Genomic DNA, 23,487 nt, shown 5'->3' with positions numbered 1-23,487 from the left:
CGAAGATTACCATCGTCTATATATCAATTAAAAACTGCCATATAAACAATTGCTCTTGGAGCCCTCACTTCTATGGGCCTTCATAATAATACATTGTTTGTTTGATCTCCACCCTACAAACCTTTAAAAACTGATGCGTAAATCCTTATCCTACTAAAAAAAATCATGAAAAAACAAAAAACAAACACCTAGAAGCAAAAACAAACAAACAAACAAAAACCACAGCCTGAATTTAGTTCCTCGCTTCAACATGTTCTAGCTGGGTGACCCTGAATAAATTACTTAACCTCTCTGAGCACTGTTCCCTAGGCTAGATTTCTAGGTTTTGAGATAAATTACATGATGCATGTAAACAGCCGGCACTCAGCAAATGGCAGCTCTCTGCCCACCTCATCCCCATCCTAAGAAGCCACAGGCCTTCAGATAAACTCCTTGCACCGCTAATCATCAGAGAAGTACAGCTATGTTGCTGCTTTGCTTTTGGTAAGTGGTGATGAGATGAGTGGGAAGCAGCAGCGGGTGAAGCCCCGGCTGGTGCGTCCTGGCGCCCGGCTGTCAACATATAAGATGAGGAGGGAGTGGAGGGCTGGCCCAGCACAGCGCCCTCCGCAGCAGCATTCGGGCTACTCTTCCACGGGGCCTTTGCTGAGAAACACGAACTACTTCGAAAGACAAGATTGAGGGCAACAGCAAGAGTTTAATGTGGACTGTCTGTCAGAAAGTAGTACTGTGTCAACGTTACATTTTCTGGGCTTTGGTAACTATACTATGGTTATGGAAGAGAATGTCTTTTTCTTAGGAAATACACATTTAAGTATTTTTGGGTGAAGAGACATGGTGCCTGCAACTTACTACGTGCAAGGCATTATTCTAACTGCTTTACCTAAACTATTTTACTAAATCCTTAGAACAATCCTTTGAGGGAGATACCAATACTATTATTGTCTTTGTTTCACACAGGAGAAAAATCAAGGTATAAGGAGGTTAAGCAACTTGCCTAAAGCCACAATCAGTGAGTGGGGACTGCAGACTGTAACTCAGGGCCTCATCTTGGATTTTCTAGTTGGAACAAACTGCAGGCCCAGCACCGTTTGCAGGGCTGTTTACAGCACAGCCAGCAGCAGTACAAAGTCGGTCCCAGGGACACACTGGCAGGAAGCGGGACCTGCGCTGGTAGACTGACCAGGTCACTGATGCGACAAGCAGCACACCCACACGTGCCAGCACACGCGCACCTAATCTAGTCAAGTCACCTCTGGGCCCCGCACAAACCAGCCCTTCCTGTGCCCCAGGAGGGCTTGTCTCCCAGGGGCTCTGCACTGGGAAACCGAGACCCCAGTAGAGCACAGGGCATCCTGCCACACTGCTGGCCACAGAATGAACCCCAACTAGAGTAGGGACATACTCCAGTGAGTTTGGGTGTTGGCAGTAACCAATATACACCGTAATGACAGACAATTTGGGGAACAGACCTTATGTCCCCTCTCTCTGTGTCCTATCACGCAGGCTTCCAGGGCTGAATAAGTATTCTCACCCTCCAGGTCTACTTGCAGGGCACTAGGCCACGCAAAACACAAGTTTTTTTTCATCCTCCGGTCCGACTTGAGTTTTCAAAAATAATCACATTCAATAATCTGCAAAAATACTGATTCACTATGCTGTACACCTGAAACTAACACAATATTGTAAACCAACTATACTTGCATAAAAAAATTTCTTTAATTTTTAAAAAGCTTATCAAATAGGAACAGAGCCCTATAGCTAATATAGAAATTAAATTTGTAGTTAAAAGCATTTGTACAAAGAAAACCCTAAGCCCAGATGGCTTCAATGGTGTATTTTATAAAATATTTGAAGAAGAAATAATAGCAATTCTACATAATCTCTAAACTATTGATGCATATAACACAGAGGAAAATCAAAATAATTATGCTGGATGAAAGAAGCCAAACAGAAGAGTGTGCACATTATGATTCCAGTTATATAAACTCTAGAAAATACAAGCCAATCTATAAAGACACCAATCCATCAGTGGTCGCCTGGGGTGCAGACAGGGAGCTAAGACAGGAAGGGACCACAGGAGAGTGACAAACATGTTGGGCAGATGGACACACCATGGTTAACTTGTGATGGTTTCATGGGTATATTCCTATGTAAAACTTACCAAATTGTAATTGCTAAATATGTGCACTTTCCTGTGTGTCAATTATTCCACAAAAGCTGTTTAAAGATAGATATATAGCCAACTGAAAAAACATAAAGTAAAAAAAAAAAAAATCACATTCACTCAGCACGTATTTACAGGGCCACTCACTGTATATTGTATACACCACACACTGTATACTATATACGCCATGCAACGTATACTATATATGCCACGCACTATGGGAGGCACTAAGGCTACAGCTGAAACCCTTGTAGTCACTGTTCAACTAAGGGCCATGCTGACAGCTTGCTGGGAAGTAACAGAGGAAGGATAAATGGTTTTCAATTCAATTCAACAGATCCTTTTCAAGTGCCGACATGTACAGTCCATGCTTCGTTAGGAGTGTCAGGGCTTCCAAAGATGTGAGCACAGCCCCTGTCTTCAAAGAGCTTAACACTTGAAATCATTCTTGTCCACATGTGCTGATGAAGCAGAACAGTCAACACCTTAAGAGGGACACAAGATGTTGTAGGGTTCCAAGCAGGAGAAATTATTTCTGGTAAGGGTTAGTGACCAATCAGGAAAGTGACCAACCTGAGTAACTGGCAAAACACTAAGAGACAGAAAATACCAAAAGGACGGTCTGGTCTGGGGGTGGAGGAAGAAATAACTGCTTCAGCTTTGAATGCTCAGGAGTTGGAGAGGTTTGGGAGAAGCCTTACGAGCAGAGTTGGATACTTCGTCTGAGCTGGAGATAAGAATACGGGCGTGGCTTTGATGGCAAGTGGTGTCTAGAATCCCACAGACAAGGGCAAGGACCAGGCTGGAACCTAGTGGACAGAGGAGCCGCCACAGAGAAGGAGCAGCTGGAGGTGTCCAGGGAGACCTGGACCCTAAGGGAACGGAGAATCTCAAAGAGGGGATGATAAACCTTACCGACTATGGAGAAAAGGCCAGAAAGAGAAGAAATGGGAAGAAAAAAAAAAAAATCCATGGGATCTGGCCGTGAACAAGCAACCCAGCAAAAGCAGCCAGGGGAGAGCAGTGGTGAGTAAGAAGGGGCTGGAGAGGGCGGGTCGGGGCGAGCTGAGCTGCTCCGGGAGGGAAAGGGACAGGGCAGGCCCAGCCAGGGCAAGCGCAGGGGAGGGCAGGGGAGGGCTCCACCCAGGAATGGCAAGGACCTGAGGGCTGCTCGGGCCCTCCCTAACAGAGGCCACGCTGCCCTTGGGTCTGCGAGGCTGATGCAGCAGCGGGCAGTGGGCTCAGAGGCACAGGGCGGTCAGAAGGCACTTGGGGAAGTCAGAGGGAGGAAGGTGAAGGTGAGGGGCCTGGAGGAGAAGGAAGGATCAGCCAGGGGAGGTGACAGAGCGGCTGGTGAGACCCCTAGTGCTGGGGAACAGGACTCTGCACTCCTGGAGTCTCACTTCCTTGAAGTTAAACAGGCCACTGAGAATCACAGAATCCTAGATAAAATTGTAACAGGGAGGAGCCAATCCTGACTCCATCTTGGATCTGTTTCTTTTACTTTAACCTTTGCTGCCCGCTGCTTTTGTTCACTAAAAGGATACTGTCTAGCAGACCTACTAGAGAATGGACTTGAGGACGTAGGGAGTGGGAAGGGTAAGCTGGGACAAAGTGAGAGAGTGGCATGGACATATATATACTACCAAACGTAAAATAGATAGCTAGTGGGAAGCAGCTGCATAGCACAGGGAGATCAGCTCGGTGCTTTGTGACCACCTAGAGGGGTGGGATAGGGAGGGTGGGAGGGAGGGAGATGCAAGAGGGAAGAGATATGGGGGGATATATGTATAGCTGATTCACTTTGTTATAAAGCAGAAACTAACACATCATTGTAAAGCAATTATACTCCAATAAAGATGTTAAAAAAAAAAAAAGGATACTGTCTATACACAGTGGCCTGCCTCAGGGAACCCTGTCCCTCTGCCTGAATGTTAAACCAAAGTGCCTTTATTCAGCGAAGCATTCGGACCCTGTCCACCTGTGGATGGCTGCAAGGAAGAAGAAATTAACACATCCCCTCCCCAAGGCTGGCCATTCCAGGAGATATTTGCAAAACTTACGGCCTTTTTACTTTACTTCCTCATCTCCTCCCCCTCTCTGTTCTATGAAAGAAACAGGCATCCAAACCCCGATAAGATGGGTTTTCGGACACACTAGTCTGTCATCTTCTCTGTCTGCCGGCTGTCTGAATAAAGTCGTATTCCTTGCCTCAACACCTCGTCTCCCAATTTACTGGCCTGTCATGTGGTGAGCAGAGCGAGCTCGGACTCGGTGACAAAACCTGGGAGCTGGTCACACCCAAGTGCAGCAGAGGTTGTTCCTAAAAAGGTTCCATGTACACAACTAGACATTTTAATTCATCCGTTCAGAATGACACTGATCACCTCTGAAGCGCTAGAGGGAACCTTCTCGTTATTAAGAAAACTGATGCAATATGAGATCTACTTCCTGGTAATCACATAGCAAATGGGAGTTTCTCTTTATAGAAGTATCCCCACTAGTAAATGGAGAAAAAAGGGCAGAATTAGGTCATGACTGCTTTGCAACCCCCCAATGACTGACGATAATCACATAACAGAACGAGCCCCCCGAAGTGGACAGCAGGACCTCAGAGTGCCTTCATTCACACCTGAGCCTCCCCAAACTTGGAGACCCGACCATTGACAGACAGGAAGCCTGAGAGGTGGTGAGCACACGTCCCGGGGAAGCGGGGCACAATCTGGAGCGTGAGACACTGCCACTAGACAGTCCAGACCTTCCACCCAGATCAAGGCGGTGGCTGGGGTGTGTGTGTGTGTGTGTGTGTGCACGCGCGCGTGGCCCAGATAGGAAACACTCCTCAGGGGACAGCACAGCATCCTGGAACAACGCTTAGGGCCCCTTTGGATCCTGCTTCAAACAAACTGTAAACATAACAAAACAATTTATAAGACAGCTGGAGGAATATGAATGTTATTAGAGAATTATCGTTAATGAAATAAACAGAAAAAATAAAGGTCCGGTCTCTGTGAAGCCTGGTTGTGAATAGGTTTCTACATGGTTACGAACATGGTCCCAAATACACAGTGCTGATGTTCAGTGACTCACTGTGTGGATGTCTCTGTACACTGCACGCGACTCAAGATGTCACGCTGACACCTTGAACTCACAGTGCTGTGTGTCGACTCTATCTTGACAAAGCTGAGTGAGTGGGTGAAGGAATAAAGTCCTGGGGAGGCGGGGAGCAGACAGCCAGACATGGGGCACAGGGGAGCACAGCTTGGTGACAAGGAGAGTGCCAGTCCCTTTGGAAAAAACTGACGAAGGTGGGAAGAGCTGGAGAGCTGGTTTGGGAAGAAAGACACTCAGCTCAGATTTTAATGTGCTGAGTTTATCTTATTTGGTAGTTATTACCCTAAACAGCCCTGGGCAAAAAAACAGTTTCCTTCTGAAAAGTCCTGAAGTTAAAATCCTGGCTGAATCGGGGAACTTTATTAGCATCTGCTCATCTGACTTTGAGATTAGGTTTACTAGGCCACCAATGAAGAAAGAAGCAAAGAGCCACCAGTAACGGTGAGAGTGCCACCCTCTCCTCCCACCGCCCGCCCCATGTCGGACCCCCTCATTCACTGGAGGTGAAGCTGTCGCAGGGACCCCTCTGTGCTCACCAGCTCCAGGGCATGACTCCTGAGCAGTGACTGAGGAAGGCCTGCTCTTGCCAATGCCTTCAAAGCACATGGTTCCTTCAAGGCTGCTCAATGCCTGCTTCTCAGAAGTCAGAGAAACTGCTCCCGCCACCAAGATGTGGCACAGGGGCTTCAAAGAGTAGTGGATTTGCGGAGCCAAAGCCCAGTGAGGAGGGCCAGCATCACAGGCGACAGGCAGGCTGTGCAGCTGGGGACCCGAGGTCCGTCCCTTCAGTGACAAGGGCAGGAGGTATGGCGTGACTGGCTCACTCTCTGCCTCCAGCCACCCGCCAAGGCCTCGCTCACCCACACTCCACCGTCCTTGGCCCTGACACCCAGCACACCTCCTCTGCGAAGCCACCGTGACCACGTCCCAGCAGAACGGTCCTCTGTGGACTCCTGGACCACGAATTGCTGGGACCACTCGGCTTGGCAGCCTGTGTTCATGTTGAGTCGTCTTTGTACGAGTGTCTTTCAGTTCCCCAAAAGACGCTGCTTCTCATCGAGGTGGCTTCTCTTGTTGCACAGCATGGGCCTGGGTGCGTGGGCTTCAGTAGTTGTGACTCGCGGGCTCTAGAGCGCAGGCTCAGCAGTTGTGGCGCACGGGCTTAGTTGCTCCGCGGCATGGGGGATCTTCCCGGACCAGGGCTCGAACCCATGCCCCCTGCATTGATGTTCAGTGACTCGCTGTGCGGATGTCTCTGTACACTGTACGTGACACCAGGGAAGTCCCTCAGAAGTACAATGTTTTGATGGAGGAACAGAAAAGACACGGGAAAAGCTGGCCACAGCATTCCCCTCTTCTGTAAAAAGATGAACCAGCAAGACGCCTTCCCCGTGAAACACTCGGCACAGCCCCGTCCCCACATCTGTGCAGGGCCTCGGGGCCCACTGAACCAGGGCCTCACCTCAGGCCACGGATCAGCAAGGCGGAGAAGCAGTGAGACCACTCAGGAAGGAAAAGTTTCTTACAGCTACTATAAGGGCTTCTATTATCATTAGCACTGCTGCCTTCACAAATGACAGTGACATTTTCTTTCTAACCTTAATTCATTCTAAATTTTAGCAAATATGAAATGAGAGAGAGGACCAAGACACCTGAGCCAGGGCGCATGCCCACAGCCAACAACACAGGCAGAAAACTGATTCCACCCTGCTTGAACCTAAGTGCAATCAAAGAGTAGAACACTGAGTGTTTCCCTTACTTGGGTACAAAGCAGATCAAGTAAATGACTCTTGTTCTTAGACAGGAATAAGGAGAAAGCACTCTTTGTTTTCTTAGAATGCATCAGTCTGTAGACAAGAAGTCCTGTAATATTCCAAGTTCCCAAGGCAGGGAGGAAGTGGCGCCCCCAACAGAGGTACGCCTGCTGCAGCCGCAGGCTGGTGGGCCCTGCAGACCCCCTCCCAAGTGGAGAGCATCCAAGCCCTGCCGGGCAGCTGAGGAGGAGTACAACAGCCTTTGCTCCGTGCTCTTGCCTGGCAGACCAAGGGAAGGAGAGTACAGTCATTCGGTACCCAATCACCCTCCAGCAGCACAGAGGACAGAGCAGCCACAGCAAACCCATATGTGATGAGAGGCCCCTGAGCCAGCAGGGGAGCGAGGACTGTGGGCCAGGCCCAGCAAACCCCCTTCAGCTGGCGGCTCCCCAGCAGGCCTTCTGCAGGGGCAGAGGAAGTGGGAAATGCCCAGAACCTCTGAGGATGAACTCGCCTGTGGATGCCTGGAACCCATGCTCCACCTGAAGGAGGCTCTGCCGTGCAGACAGACGGCAGCAGTCACGGAGGTCCCCTCCCCAAGACGTCCCAAACGGCAAGCGGGGACGAAGACAGCAATGAGACGATGATGCAGACCGCACTCTTCATGTGTGTTATTTCATGTAAATCCTCATAGCAACCTTATATGGCAGAAATTATTCTCATTTTGCAGACAGAGAAACTAAGCCTTAAAGGGGTTCAGGTGCTTCCTTAAGCTAGAACTAGAACCCAGGTTAACCTGAAGCCACAGCCCTCATCCTGCCCTTTGTCATTGTGTCTCCTGACTTTCCAATCTTCTTAAAAGACAGCATATTGTAAACAGCCTCCCATTTTGGCTACAAGGGCACAAGCCTAGTTACATCTGAACACTAGGGACCAATAGTTTGCCAACAGGATCTTAAGATTCCTCTATTAGGATACAAACTACTATATATAAAAAAAAAAAACAACAAGGTCCTACTGTACAGCACAGGGAACTATATTCAATATCCTGTGAGAAACGAGAAACCATAATGGAAAAGAATATATATATGTACAACTGAATCACTTTACTGTACAGCAGAAATTAACACAACATTGTAAATCAACTATACAGACTCTCAGAGCTCCCTGGGCAACGCTGAGCCATTTACAGATGTAACGGCTTCACCTGGCTTCTAAGCAAAATTAAAGTGTTCACATTTTAAAAAATGAATGGAAAAGAGATCTGGAAATCCGCTTTATAAACCAGGAAATACTGATGAGAAAGGGGAAGAGGCTGGGAGGAAGGGACACCGCAGGACTGCAGCAGTGGCACGACCTACGTGAAGGGGAAACACCTCCGGGAAGTGCCCCTGGGCAGAGGCCAGAGGTGCGTCCTGCCTGCTTTTCACAGGAGCTCCGACCAGGCGAGACCCCACGCAGGGTCCTCATGTCCTACCCACCATTTGCTGTGTAAGTGTGTACGTTACTCAAGTCTAGAGAACACAAGTGAGATGTTGCCTCCACTCTGCTCTTCTCCTTCTAAGACCCCGGCCTGAGGCTGACTGGCCTGTATCAAGTGCTCGGTACCAACCAGACTCTAAGTGCTTCCTGTGGACCATCCCACTTAATCCTCACGCCCTCCATGCAGATGAGGCTCAGAGCTGCCGGACGGGGCCACTGAGGGGTCCCTTCCTCCCCTGGGTCTAGGCAGGCATACTGAGCAAATTACAGTGTTGACGACCACAAAGGCTACTGCAGAAAACATCGCCAGAGGAAGCATATGGACTAAACACCAAGGAAGCACACAGCTCACCTTAAACTGTCTTCTCAAAGTATCAAGATGGGACTCTATAAGAAGGCTCAATATAAGAAAATGCAAACTGACACAACAGAAACGACAGCACAATTAGACTCCCGATTTAGCAGGAATAAGTAGCAGGTTTAAAACTCACAGCTTTCCCCCAACATAAAAACACAGTGGGAATAGAGAAAACTGCTTCTCTTTTAAAATCCCCTCCCATTTCACATTATAGGATCAGTATTACATAGTCTGATCTCTAGAACAAAAATTTTAGAATCTGTAAATAAAAACAAATATAACTTCTCACAATAATGTCAGTAAAAGTGGGGAGAGAAGTCACATATTTCCTGAGATGATCTCAGTGGGAAGACCCCTGACGAGGGTCAGTGCTGTAAAACATCCGTGACCGCAACCCGCTTCCCTCAGCCCAGGAAACACAGGAGGCAACAAGCCACTTCCCTACGAGAAGTTTTCCCTAAGAGAAGTTCGGCAGTGTTTCCAAACCACCTTCTTGCTCCTTCCGCTTCATAAAAGCCATGAGATCAAAAATGAATGAACTTTGTACTCGGATTTCACCTTCTTCCAGTTCAAGAAATGCTCACAGCCTCAGTCTGGGAATTCACACAGGGAAACATCTCACTCAGGTTGCTTTCCATCCAATACCAAATAGAAAAACACATCATCGCAACCTTTTTTAAAAGTCCCATATAAACTTTTTCTATTTTCTTATTTTAATTACAAGTTTAATTGTGGACCCTCTATGTACCTTTCTTTGCTTATTTAAAATTATTTTTAAATTACTGTTTAAAATTACTCTAAAAAATTCTACAAAACCAGTAGGAGGAATACTAAGTCAATATATTATTTCTTGGGATCAGTCACTGCTTCTAAGATAAGCAGTAGAAAGCCTCTACCAAAACACAGGCCGCTCAAAGTGGAAGAAACTTCTGACTCTCAGACACACCATATTTCTATCCTAAAAGAAAACATTCCCTTTGTGAAAACACAAACCTCTTCTCTTAACCAAAAAACAACATCCTTCCCACTTCCCCAGGTCGCTGCCTCCTAACCATCCCCAAACACAACCAACTGAATGATACCAAGGTGAGCGGGAGGGACTTACAGCTGAAGATGCCCGGAGGTGGATGTTCAGTCACCAGGAGACAGTTTTCTTCATCACTGTTGTCCCCACAGTCGTTCTGTTGGTTACAGACCAGTGAACCAAGATACAAGCATTGCCCGCTGGTGCAGGTGAATTTGCACTCTGAAAAAGCACAATATAAAGCATGCAGTTGTCAATGCCAGCCTGATGCTCTTCAGCTGCTACTTCTCCTTCCCTATCTGTGTGCCGTGATGGTCTGGGCACTCAGTCTACCTGGAGAGTCCAGGGAACAGAACGCAGACACGGACTCTTTCCGTTAAGAGCTCAGGGGCACTCGGGGCCTGCCATACCTCACTCACCCCACGCTTCTGACCCACAAAATAGTAACATGATGTGCCCAGCAAATCATGACTATGGGACTCTTCCTTTGCTTGAAAAAATCCTTGGCGGTTTTCCCCGCCACCAAGGATGAGGGAGCTAGTGCAGCAGCAGCCCGGGCGGCAGCAGGACTCAGGAGCTCAGGCTGGACAAAAGGAGGCTCATACATTTTATTTCCAACTTGTCACTGGATGTTGTGAGGCTCTGGGCAAAACATTTAACCTCACTGGTGTTCGTTCATCTCATGACTAAGAAGAACCAGGTTTATTACCAGGCAGGGGCAGCACTGACTTTATAACATAAAACATGGGAACACAACATGTGCCCTCTGCTGAGAAGCATCCGTACCAAGGGCCCCGTAAGTGACTTAAAGAACAGGATGGAGCCCAACCCAATGCCTGTAGGCTTCACTGAGCATGGGATGTCTGCAACCTGTGCAAATCAGTATTTGAAAATAGAATATACTTTTATAAGACAAAATAAATTTGCAAACTTAACACATTACTATAAATTTAAGCAATTAAGGATAAAGGAAATTACATACACATGGGCGCATAAACATCTATGTATATCTTACATCGACTATCACCCTAATTCTGACCGAGAGCTTTTCCCTAGGAGCACCCACAGAAGCTGGTGGGATTCACACAGGACATCCCACTCAGTGAGCAGCCAGTAGAAAAAACCCCACAGAAAGAGACCAGGACCCCCACTGACACTGACCATCACAGCCTCTTCATTTCTCCTTGGTTTTGTCTGTCTAGAACATGGGTGGCAGGTCCTTTCCACTCTAAAATTCCATTATTCAAATAAATAATAAAAAGCTAGACATCAGCACACAAGACCTCCACCCACTATGCTAACGACACAGAGGGGCTGCAAAGAGAACCCCTTATCTGCAGTAAAGAGACAAGTTAAATCCTCAGTATTTCTGCAACCCAGTATGAAAATGCCATCACAATTCTCTGTGTTCACATCTTCCTAACAGAGTCTAGAAAGAGACAACAACCAAAGCCCTAACCTAGTTCAGACCCACACGTAAACACCCCCCAAATGCACATCCACAGCTGGTGACTGGCTGCAACGTCCAGGTGAAAATTCCATGTGCTGACTGTGAACCAGGCCACATGTCAGGAGCTCTGCTGAAGCCCAACTCTGCTGCCATAAGTGGCACAGACTCAAATCCAGCTGCTTGAAATTACATTGATGAAGTGACTTTCTTTTTTTTTAACTTAATGGAGAAAATGGATGTCAAGGAAAGAATTTATCTTCCTTTCCAAAAGAAATATTGGAGTTTGGATTACTACCCAACATGAAAAGGACAGTAGCCAAAAACAGTACTCCTGATGTTGTTGAAACAGTGATTGGAAAGAAGGGAACACTAACCTAAACTGAATCGAACTCCAAGTAAAAAGTTAAGCACCGCTGCGGTTTGAAAGGATCCCAGGTTAAACTCCCACGTTCAAGTTCGTGTGGAACTTTAAACCAGCGCAGAAACGAAACCACATCCACACTTCACTCTGATCTCAGCTTGTTTAAAGGAGACCCTGTCTAGAGTTACAAAATATTTTCAAGGAAATGAATTATGTGATTCAGTTATTCATACAACCAGTATTTTAGCTCCTTCTGTGTTCACTGCCAGGCCCAGAGACACAGAAACACAGAGATGAAAGAGCAAGCCCTCTTCAAAGGACTACAACACGAACTTTTGTAAATGTGAGCAGCAACTAACACATGTGCTCACTCCTTCCGAGGACCCATTTTCCTTCTTTGTGTCCCTCACAGTGAGACCGCTGCCCAGCGAGGAACGGGCCCTTGGTGAGTCACCTGTTTGTTGAATAAACATATGACCTCATCTGAGCCTCATAAGAACCCTGTGAAATTATTAGGGTAGATACTATTATTCCCATTTTACAGATGAGGAAATTAAGACTCAGATTAAGTGACCTGCACATAATTAAACTGCGAATAAATGGGAAAATGCAGACGTGTGTCCAGATCCACCACCTCTGGTCTTAGGCTCTCTAATTGCTGCCTCTCAGTTTCCAAATCTGTTTTCATGAATGTGCAAAATTCATTTGTAATGAGGATGACATGTATGTAACAAAGTTCTCAAAACAGTTTATCTTAAGTAGGCTTAACATTACTCAGAATGCATTAAAAAGGCCTGTGCTACTGATGTGCTTAGAAAGCTTTTAGTTCTTAGATAATGGAAATACCAACATCAACCCACTGAATTTCAATTTCATAATATCTAAATCTTCTCAGTGGTGAGTCATTAGCTGAATATCAAACTAAAAAATCTCTCCATCTCATGGCCACTTGAATCAAAACAACTGAATTGAAATTTTGCACCAACTTCAGCTTCTTGATATATCTAGAAATCTGCTATAATGTTATTAAGTGTTAAAGATTAATGCTAAAGCTGGAATGAAACTGCAGACCAGAGTCAAACGCCTGTCCAAGGTAACCTAATTGTATTGATCAAGGCAGGCTTCCAACTCAGTCCTGACTCACCCTGCAAGATCATCTCTACCACACTTTCTACCCCAAAGCCCAGTGTGTTCAGACATTAGGGGTGGTCCCTAGTAACTAGGTTATTGTGATAGTTCAAACAAACTAAGAACCCCAAATGAGAGGCTCTAACCATGGCCGCCTATGGAATCCCTGGGCTGATCTTTCAACACCAGCCTGGACCACTGTGCTCCCTGGCGTGAAGTGTGGCCTGGATAGTGGGTGGTTCCTAGGGATCCTTAGACTGATTCTGATGGGCAGCCAAGAAAAGCCACTGCCTCGTAAGAAGCAGAGAACTCATTCATATGAAGCCCTCACTCTAGCTAATAGTATTGTGTAGCTAGTATTGGAATGTTTAGTTGGTATTTGCTAATTTACTTTAAAAAAAAAAACACCTAATATCTTAAAATGGGCAGGTATTTTGACGACTCCAGGATATAGGGCCTGGTTGCTATAACTTTGTACTGTCAATGGGATATTTCAGAAACTTTGGGACTACAAGTATGACCCGCAAACTACATTTTGACACACTATAGAGCCAGGAGTCACCCTCAATGAAATAAAACAAGTCAGAGAAAAAAGACAGAAGAATTTTTCCAAATGTTTTCTTTTATTTTGTCCATTCTTTGTGGAGCTTGTTGAGTATTCCTGCTAAGCAAGAAGTTGAAGGAAAGCAAAGACTGTTAACATCAGAAACATTTTGGTTACAAATTCATGGTGATTTCAGATGTATAATATTGGAACAGAATATAGAATCAACAACCAGGAACCAGCTTTTCCTGCAAGAGCTATATATTTAATTTTAAAATTTGTAATATTTAAATAATTCCTCTTCTTTAAAGTCAGGGTTTTTTAGGTAAAGAAAATGGCATTCCCTTCTGCCATAATTCTCTATTTGATTTATTTTTAAAAATCTAGAATCAGCAATAGATTTTAGGATCACTTTATTTGCTTTTAGTAATACAGAATTTTCTCCAAATTTGGAGAATTCTTTAGCTTCTCTACACTCCTACATTAAGCTTCTGATGAATTTCAGTGACTCTGAATTGTCACAGATTCATAAAATTCTAGCGCTGAGAAGGCCCTAGAGACACAGTGGACCGCCCTCTCAGGTCACAGATGAGAGAATTCCTGACTCACCCAAAGTCAGGGAACAAACCTCCTGTAATGGAACTTAACACCCACAATTTCTACCGAATTTGGGGAAAAACACTTTTTGTCCTAAATGTCATTCCTATTAGGTACAAACTAGTACTAACCATTTGGAGTATACCATGTGAAAAAGGAGAAAGGAAAAGAATGATTAAGAGAATTTCCTTTGTTACTTTGAATTTTATTACCTTTGAAAAAAACAAGCAATTTTAAGAGCCCTGAAAGCAGGAAAGAAATGGAATATCCTAGAGTGGTCTGTGAATTCCAAACTTTTACACACACAAAAAAAAACTATATTAAAGAAAATTTTTAAGGACCAGTAGCTTAACAATTTGAATATTCTAAAACTAAACTTGGACAGGGGTAAATACTCAATCTTGACTTGCAGGAGAACAAATCTGCATCTCAGAAGCCAAAGTTAATCCACTTGGTAGAGTCAACATTCTATTAGTTAAAAGGCAAAAAACAGGTACTTGAAAGTTGCTAAGAATAAATCTTAAATGTTCTCACCACAAAAAAAGAAATAGTAATTAGGTGACATGATGCAGGTGTCAGCTAACCACTGTGGTCTTCATTTTGCAATATACACGTGTGTCAAATCACGTTGTCCACCTTAAACTTACACAATGTTGTGCGTCAATCACATCTCTATAAAGCTGGGGGAAAGGGCAAAAAAAGTTGTTCTCAATTTTTCCTATGCCCTTTTTAAAGCCTTAGTTTTCACAGATATGACCTCAGTCACAAAGTAACGCAGCACTGCATCACAGCCATAGAATCAGCCTCTTTTGTGAACAGGCAAAGCGGTCCACGGCAGCTATTTCTGTGAGAGTTCATACAGCACCATGGGCTCACTCAGCTCACGTGTCCGTCACTCACACACCAGAAAACTGGGAATGATTCTGGCTCCAACATTTCTGATGTTAAATCTAGAACTTGCTCTCAGTAATGGGGCCTTCTTAATATACTTACATTGTAGATAACAGAGACTAAACTTAGCTGCTAGGGACCTATAAGTGAAGGACTAATAAGGTTCTAAAATTAGCACAAATAATTTTACCACGACCAATATAAGTTTCCTACTATCGCGATGACAATACTTTTATTGATTTATTCATACACTGCCTACTCCCCTGCAAGGCACAAGATTATCTACCATAAAAGCAGAGTTGCACAGAAATGAAAACAGTGAGTAAAAGACAAAAACCACGAACCTAGAAATGCAGGGGACGGAGGAAACCTGTGACCGTAGAGAGCTCTAGTGACCAGTCACTAAACCCAGCTCCAAGCAAAGGGGGCTGCCGCGGACCGGTGGAGACCAGAGGACCGGTGGCGAGCGCTCACTGGCCCACAGCAGGAGGCGCTGCAGTCAGTCGGAAACAGACTTTCTCCTGCTTCTCAGACCTGAGAGGATCACTCTTCTTATTATAGGGCGCTGTACAACAACACGGAGGTAATCTCGACACCAACTTTGTCCAAAAAGGGAAAAGTGCTCCTCAGATTGTTCTTTCCTGTGTGACCTCCTGTGAGGCTGGAATATTAGACTGGTTTCTATTGAAGGAGCCAGAATGACAGGGTCCAGAAAGTAGCTATTTAGCAAATTATGAAGATAAAGCTTCGAGACTCTTCAGAAATGAAAAGTTAATCCTTAGGGCTATTCATCTCAAATGTCAGCTTTTGACAGCATGTGAAAGGCAGATGGATGATAAATGCATGTTCTTCTGCAACATTTTTCAACACAAGGAATACATTTTGAGTAACCCGTAAGAGACTCAGTATCTCGCATAACATCAACACTGATCTCCACGCACGTCTGAGGAAAGACGTCTGAGACACTGTGGGTGCCTCACCTGGCATCACACGGTGACCTGAGCGGCACACCGAAGGCCACACATGAAGACTGCGCATCACTAACAACGTGCTCCCCTCACTCAAAGACGGTGCTGACTTTGCCGGTCATAAATTTGAAACAAAGGAGAATTTAATTTGAAGGTTTACATTCTATGTAATGAATTAAATTAACAAGCACTTAATAAAAGTCGTATCTTAAGTGGTGCTATTGAAACCATAGTTATCCTCCAGAAAGATGACTGTGACATGATAAAAGGACATTTGCCCATATAGTAAGATTAACAGAGAAGAATCTCCCATCAAAAGTAGTAATAAAATTTTTTTTAACTCAATCCATTTTATGATGTGGCTTATTGCTCTCACTATGGTGCTGGAAAGATGGTGCTGAAAACATTTTTAATGTGTCTAAAATTCTCTAACAACCATGAGTGAAAAATGTGCCTTTAAAAGTCCAAGGTACTTTGGCTTTAGACTTCCAGTCTTAAAATTATCCTTTAGAGCAGCTTGAAAAACTTACCCAACTTTCATCAAAGAACGATCAGGTATTTTAAAAGTCAGTAAAAGTCCTCTAGGACTTGAATTGGCAAATAGCACTATTTCTTCTCTATGTTTAAAGGCATTGAATGAATGAATTCTTTTCTGCGCTTTTCTGTATATAAAATGCGAAGAGGGGTTCTCAATTAGCTTTTTAGAACAGTACTGGAAGCAGGTAAGAAACACCTTAAAATACTCTGCAGAACAAAAAGGTGTATCAATATATGCAAAGCACATGGGAAAATACTATGAAAAGACGCTGAGCAAAATACAAACAATGATACCTCTGGGTGCTGGGATCATTAGTAATTTGTAGTTCCTTGTGAGTTTTACGTATGATTTTATAATCAGGAAAATAAAAATCCTATTTTAAAGAGGGAAATCTCTGTGAAAACCAAATATTTGTAGAACTCTAAATCCACCATAATGAAGTACCTAACTCCCCATGACGTCATCCAAACAGAAATCCAGACATACAGCTCCAGCCCCACTATCTCAGTCACATTTCAGCACGAAGCACATGTGGGACACCCCCACGGGCGGAGCAGCAGTAACAGCACACACACCAGCTGGCAGTTCCCACCTGAGGACCTGCTGGGGGAGCTCTGGGGGTGGGGGGGCCAGTCCCATAGAGCCACAGCCCACAATGTGGAAGTAAGGCCGAGGGCCAGATGTGCGGTCATGGAGCGCCCTGGACACCCTGCTGAGGAGCAGGCCCAGTGCTCCATCTACAGGCTTTAAGTAAAGGCCTCTGAACAGGATGTAACCGCACAGCCCTGAGCATTTAATGCACACCTGTAAAGACTAACCCTGCACACCCCGCTCAATACAGCTCCACGGAGCAGCAACAAGAGTTCTAAGCTGTCCAGTGACATACACATTTGAGGTGCACGGCCGTGAGGACCACACTGCAGGACCCACCTAGATGGATGTACAGGTGTTTACTGCACAAAGTTGGACCCCAAGGGGGAACCACAGGGGTGAAAGGGTGGCACAGATTCTCAGGTACTGAAACCGCTGAGGCTCCAGACTCTTCCCCTCAAGCCACTCTTTCATTCATTCTTTCATTCAAGAGTCCTGCACTGCTCTAGCGAGGAGCATGGCCACAGATGCCAAGGGCAGAATAGACAGTCCATTGTCCTAAGACTCAGGAAACTGGCTTCTCCTCCAGCTCTTAAACTAAATATTGTGTTTATCCTCAGGCAAGAATAAGAATCTTAACCTCTAAACTCCTTCCTGGTAAACGTGGTACCTGGATTAAAGCAGTAGTTCTGCATCTTTCCCTGACAGCCCCAGGGACCCCTTGAGGACTCAGGGTCTCCAGCAGGAGGTGGGTTGCAGGGTCAGTGAGGAGTCCCTGCAGGATTGCTAAATCTGTGTGCAGGGTAGCTTTTCGTGAGATTCCACTGGAAAACAGCATCCCCCAGCTAAAAAATCTGAAAGCTACCTACTGCCTTACATTCTAAAAGTCCTTTCAGTTCTTAGGATCCATGATTGAACAGAATTTTAAGAAAGAAATTTTAAAGAATGAAATTCTACTTGAGCCCTTTGGTACTTCTGTTGCCCACTCTTGATTATTCTAATGATTATCCAAATAACAGGTGCTTTCAAAGTTTCTGAGTTCTGGATATTTGGTTACACACTGAGTATCAATACCACCTCTAGGGGATCTTTCGCATCAGCTTTACAAACACGCTATAACCTCCCCCATCTTTAAAATAAAAATGCTTTGGGCCCCACTCTCCATGTCTCCACTCCCAAGGCTCAAGCCTGTAGCTGTGCAGGCTTTGGCCCCATCACTGCACACCCCCCATCACTGCGCCAAAACTGTTTCTCCAGGCCGCAAAATGACCTCCATGTCATTAACTCCAGTGCAGCCATGCAGGCCGCATCTCACTAGACCCGCCTTTGACAGCCAGCCACTCCTACCGCCCGGAACCAAGTGCTTGGTGGGTCCAAGGACACGTTCCCCCCTCACCGATCCCCCTCCCTCCCTGATTTGCTGCCCTTTTTTCTTTGCCATACACCCAGGCCCTGTGGTCTCAAGCCATCCAGCCTCTCCATGCCGATGACCACATGTCACCCGTTGGCATCTCCAGGTGGTGTAACACACCTGAACTCACCACAGCCTAGCCCAAAGCACCATCTTCCCGTGCCAGCTGGCTCTGCTCACAACCCCCCATGTCTCGAGAACACATCCTCCCAGCTGCTCAGGGAACAACAGTGCAGTCACCTGCGACTCTTTCCTTTCTCTAATCCAGTAAGAAATTCTGTTAGCTTCACCTTCAAAATATGTCTGGAAACCGGCCCCTTCCCACCATCTCACTACAGTCACCCTGGTCTAAGGGCCATCACCGCTCACCTGGATGACCCCGACAGTCTCCTGACCAGCCCCCCAGCTGCTCCCCGTATCCTTCCCACCAGAGTCTGGTCCCAAGAGGGGACCCAGGACGACTCTGCTCAAAACCCTCAAATGGCTTCTTCTATTTCACTCAGAGGGAAAACCAGGGTCCCTACAATGAACCCCACACAACCTCCCATCAACAGGCCCCATCCACTCCCTGGCCTCTCCTGTCCCCGAGTTGGCCCTGGGCACACGGGCCTCCTCGCTGTCCCTTGAACACATCCGGCTCACTCAGGCTCGCTGTGCCTCTGCCTGGAACACTCTCTCCCGAGGAATCTGCTATGCTAATAACTCCCTCACTTCCGTCAGGCCCGCGCTCAGACGTCACATCTCTGTGGGCTTTTCTCTGACCACTCTGTTTAAAGTTGGATCCCCTCCCCAAAACCCCACCCCTACTCCTGGCCCTTCCTATCCTGCTTTCCTGCTGGATTTTTCTCCACAGCTCTCTATTTCCATCTAACATTACATCTAATTACATGCATAACATTTCTTACCTTTTTTTCCCACTAGAACATGAGGGCAGGTAGGGATTTTTGTCTGCCTGGTTTTACTGATGAATTCCCAGAGTCTGAACAGGGCCTGGTATACAGTAAGCATTCAATAAGTATTCGTTAAATAAATCAATGAGCAAAAGTAAAAGCTTGTCGGGAAGTTCTTCCAGGAACCACAATTTACTACTGCTATCCCTTTGAGTGAGAAAAGTTTTCTCTGCACATATATCCTCAATAGGGAGGGTGTGTGTGTGTGTACACATATGAAAAATGAGGTAGAAAGAAGACAAAAAGATGAAAATAAAATTCAAATCTATCATTAGCAAATTACACGAGAATTTTTAAAGCAAAGGGTTAGTTAAAATTATTAGCCAAAATAGATCTTTAATTACCTGTGGTCTTCATTGATGGAAACAATCTCTCTCTAGTTGTCAATGTCATAAACGTTTAGGCTTTTTCCCATCTGTCCCTTCCCTGTCCTCTGGCTTAATTCCTAAATCACAGAGTTCCCTCTCAGGGCAACCCATGTGTTCTGGCTGAAGCACTGGCCTGTCTACCCAGGAAGCAGCAGCCCCTCACACACAGCTGCCAGCATTCTGAGAGAGAGTTGGGCGTGGGCACCGACCCCCCCCACCCCGCATGTCTTACTTTTAATTGCCACAAACAGGCTCAGGGGCTAGGGAGCAAGGCAGGTGTTTAGGATTCATAGCATTGCTGACCCTGCGTCGTCCTCAAGGTGACCCCACCTAGCTATTTTTACTATTTGGGTGAAAACCGCCTCACCTTCTTGCCTTGAGCCTCCCGTGGCTGTCTGCCTTGGGTTCTCCAGCTGCCATCAAATTCGCCCTTTACGAATTTCCCTTCTTGAAAACGTCCACCTTTGGAGAACTCCACAGAATCAGACCTGGCTGCCCAAGTGCTGCATGAACCTGTGTTCCCTGCCACCTGAAGGTGTGCGGTGGTATCCTCGTGCTTTCCGATGGACAGCATGGCGCTCTACTGCGAGGAGAACTCCCCTGCCCTGTTTTGTCTTATTTCCCCTACTGGTTCCTTAGAAGCCCTTCTTTGTCCCCTCAGATAAACTTCCTACTTCAGGCCTTATTCAGCCCTCCTGTCCCCCAGGAGACGCTGACGGCTGCATGTTCTTGACGGTGCCCCACCCAGCCAAGTCCCCAAGCTCCCCCACCACACATGGCCCTCAGGGATGTTGGTAGACAGAGCTGTCCCTTCGTCCCCCAAGGGAGACCTTCAAATACTGAAAATAATGGCCTTCGGTTTCCATAACTAATCAAACTCCAAGTCAGGGATCAGTGTGGGTGGGAAGCCATTGCTATACTCCCTGAATGCCACACGTTAGAGGGAAGAGGCTCCCTCTGGCCCTGCACTCCACCACCCCCTCCCCATGCTCACTGCTTTACTGGAGAAAACGGTCTATGTCTGATGATCTAGCCCAGGTTAGAATCCCACATTCACAAGGACAAGACTTTTGTGCCCTGAACATGCTCATCTGAGGCCTTTCATAAAGAACTTTTCTTTACAGCACCGTGGGCCAATCTAGGATTTCTGGAACCCCTCTGCCCGTCTCCCCAGTAACCAGAGAGACTGCTTCTGGTAGAAGATGTAGGAGACTTCAGAACAATCTGACTAATAATCAGGACCAGGGTCTTAAACCCGCCCTCCCCAGTGGAGAGCACGTGCTGGTAACATTCTTACCTTCTGAAATTAACAGCCCATCTGACTTTCTGCTCACCTCTCCCGACAGCACACCAGCAGGGTCCTGTTCCATGGGTGGTGTGACTTGACACCCAGGACCCAGAGCTCTGGGCATCCTGCTGCTCTTGGTCATCTGGTCTCAAATCTCCTCCCGCCGACCGCCCTCTTGTATCTGTGTCCCATCCCAGGCTGTCACCACGCTCCACCTTCACCCGGCTTCCCTGCTGGCCTCCTTGTGACAGGACGGGCCTCAAATACCTCTATGCCCAACTCCAGGGACCCACTCACTGCTGCTATGGCTGAGCCCCGATCAGCTGAACTGGTCACCAGAGCAGTTCACAGTGACCCCCTAAGTGTGGAAGCATGACCACCCACTCCTGTGTAGACAACACACGTCTGTCCTCACTCCAGCCTCGACGCTCCCACTGAAGCAAGCCCTTTCCATCCTGTTCTGTCCTTAATGCAGACAGAATAGCTTGTCCAGACTGAAAACTCCTCCCTCGAACACAGTTCCGCTTTCTTATCTCCAGACTCCAACCTGTCATCCTGTCCACATCACTGGAAGGAGCAAACACACAAAGTAGACACAGAGTCAGGGTCTAATTCTATTTTACAGCCAGTAGAGGAGGTCTTCCCAATACTTTTTCTGTAAACATGGTTATAAAACAGCAAGAAGAATGGACGTGAAAAAGAGACAAATGTGGATAGAATCTGAGTTCTAAAACACACACTGAAAAATTCATTGAAAAAATACAAAATAATTTTTCTTTATATTCAAGTATAACAAAGCACCCTGATTAAAAACGTACCCCTTATCACCTGTGTCCAAGACTCCCTATCTACATTCTTTGCTTTATTTTTCCGTAGCACTTAACACCTTTTAATAAATCCCATAATTATTCTGTTTTGCTCACTGTCTCTCCTCACTAGACTATAAGTTCACTTCAATGTACATAGGGCATTTATTGTTTACTGTTACTTTCCTGAGGCCTAGAACGTCTGCATGTAACAGCTTCTCAAAAAACATTTGGTGGGACTTCCCTGGTGGCACAGTTGTTAAGAATCTGCCTGCCAATGCAGGGGACATGGGTTCGAGCCCTGGTCCGGGAAGATCCCACATGCTGCGGAGCAAATAAGCCCTTGTGCCACAACTACTGAGCCTGCGCTCTAGAGTCCGCAAGCCACAACTACTGAGCCCGTGTGCTGCGACTACTGAAGCTTATGCACCCAGAGCTCATGCTCCGCAACAAGAGAAGCCACCGCAAGGAGAAGCCTGCGCACCGCAATGAAGGGTAGCCCCCGCTCACCGCAACTAGAGAAAGCCCGTGAGCAGCAACGAAGACCCAACGCAGCCAAAAATAAAATAAATATTTTTTTTATAAAACAGACTTTAATTATACATTTAAAAAAATTTTTGGTGGATGAAGGAAAGTTTATTCTATCAAGTCAATTGTTATTTCTAAAACATAAATATCATGTCATCCCTTTACTTTAAACCTTCAGCACGTAGTTTGTGTTAGCTGGGCACGTAAGAGCCTTCCTCCTGACATGGACCTGACCATCTTTCCAACCTTACTTTCCAGCTCCTCTACACATGCCCTGGAAGCCAGACACACCAGAACACAAGGACGATCTTCAGCACATACAGCTCCTGTCACAGTGCCTTAGTGCACACTACTGCTCCTGCCTAGAGTGACTCACTCCCCCCACTTGACAAATGCTGACGACCTTTCAGCCAAAAAAAAAGGGGGGGGGCGTGTCTGTGACACCTTCCCCAACCTCCCCACCCCATCCACAATTAAACACGGCTGCCTCTGTGCACCCATGGCAACCTGCGCATCCATCCAGTACAGCGTTTGTCACATGGCTGTCATTATTTCTCTATTTGTCTGTCTCACCCACGGCAAGACCTCCAGAGCCCAGAATACATGACATCATTGTACCCTCACCTCTAGCACAGCAGGTAATTAACAATTGCTTTGACTTAACTGAATCAAGAGCATGGGGGGCGGGGCAGAGAGAAATGCACTTTGGGGTCAGTTTTCTTTCTTTCACCTGAAATCTGTCCTTCCACACAGACACACCAGGTAAAGAGAAGGGTGTCAAGAGAGCAGGATGTGCCCCACGCCACAACTTTCAGGCTGAACCAGCAGGGCCATTTGTCTTTGATAATCCGAGGGGTCAGAGCTGTGTAATCACACAAACTAGCATCCACGCTTCCTCTGCACTTCATGTCCAAACCAGGAGCCAAGAGACACTAGAAGGTAACTTAAGTGCATATGTGCGCACACAGGGGAAGAACCTGAGATAAACCAAATACGGACTCAGGACCAGGCAAAGCAAGATCACTGGCCAAAGGAAACCCGGAAGAAATGCCACACATAAGTGATTCAGACCACCATGAGGGCGCTACTCTCTCTCTGAGCCCACCCAATGTGTCTATCCACATGTACTCTTTTTCCTCCTAACAAACACTTTACTTATTTCAGTAGTT

General features: G+C 46.2%; 1 protein-coding gene across 1 annotated transcript in view; it reads right to left on the bottom strand.

Moving 5' to 3' along the window:
- LDLRAD4 (low density lipoprotein receptor class A domain containing 4) overlaps positions 1 to 23,487 on the bottom strand; it is a 304,079-nt gene that overhangs the window by 104,242 nt on the left and 176,350 nt on the right. The window contains 1 exon segment of the mRNA XM_012535261.3: positions 9,981 to 10,121. Within this exon segment, the coding sequence (XP_012390715.2) occupies positions 9,981 to 10,121 (141 nt within the window).

The sequence above is a fragment of the Orcinus orca genome, chromosome 15 (assembly GCF_937001465.1).
Source record: "Orcinus orca chromosome 15, mOrcOrc1.1, whole genome shotgun sequence".
Taxonomy (NCBI): Eukaryota; Metazoa; Chordata; class Mammalia; order Artiodactyla; family Delphinidae; genus Orcinus; species Orcinus orca.
This window is presented reverse-complemented; position numbering and strand designations above follow the sequence as displayed.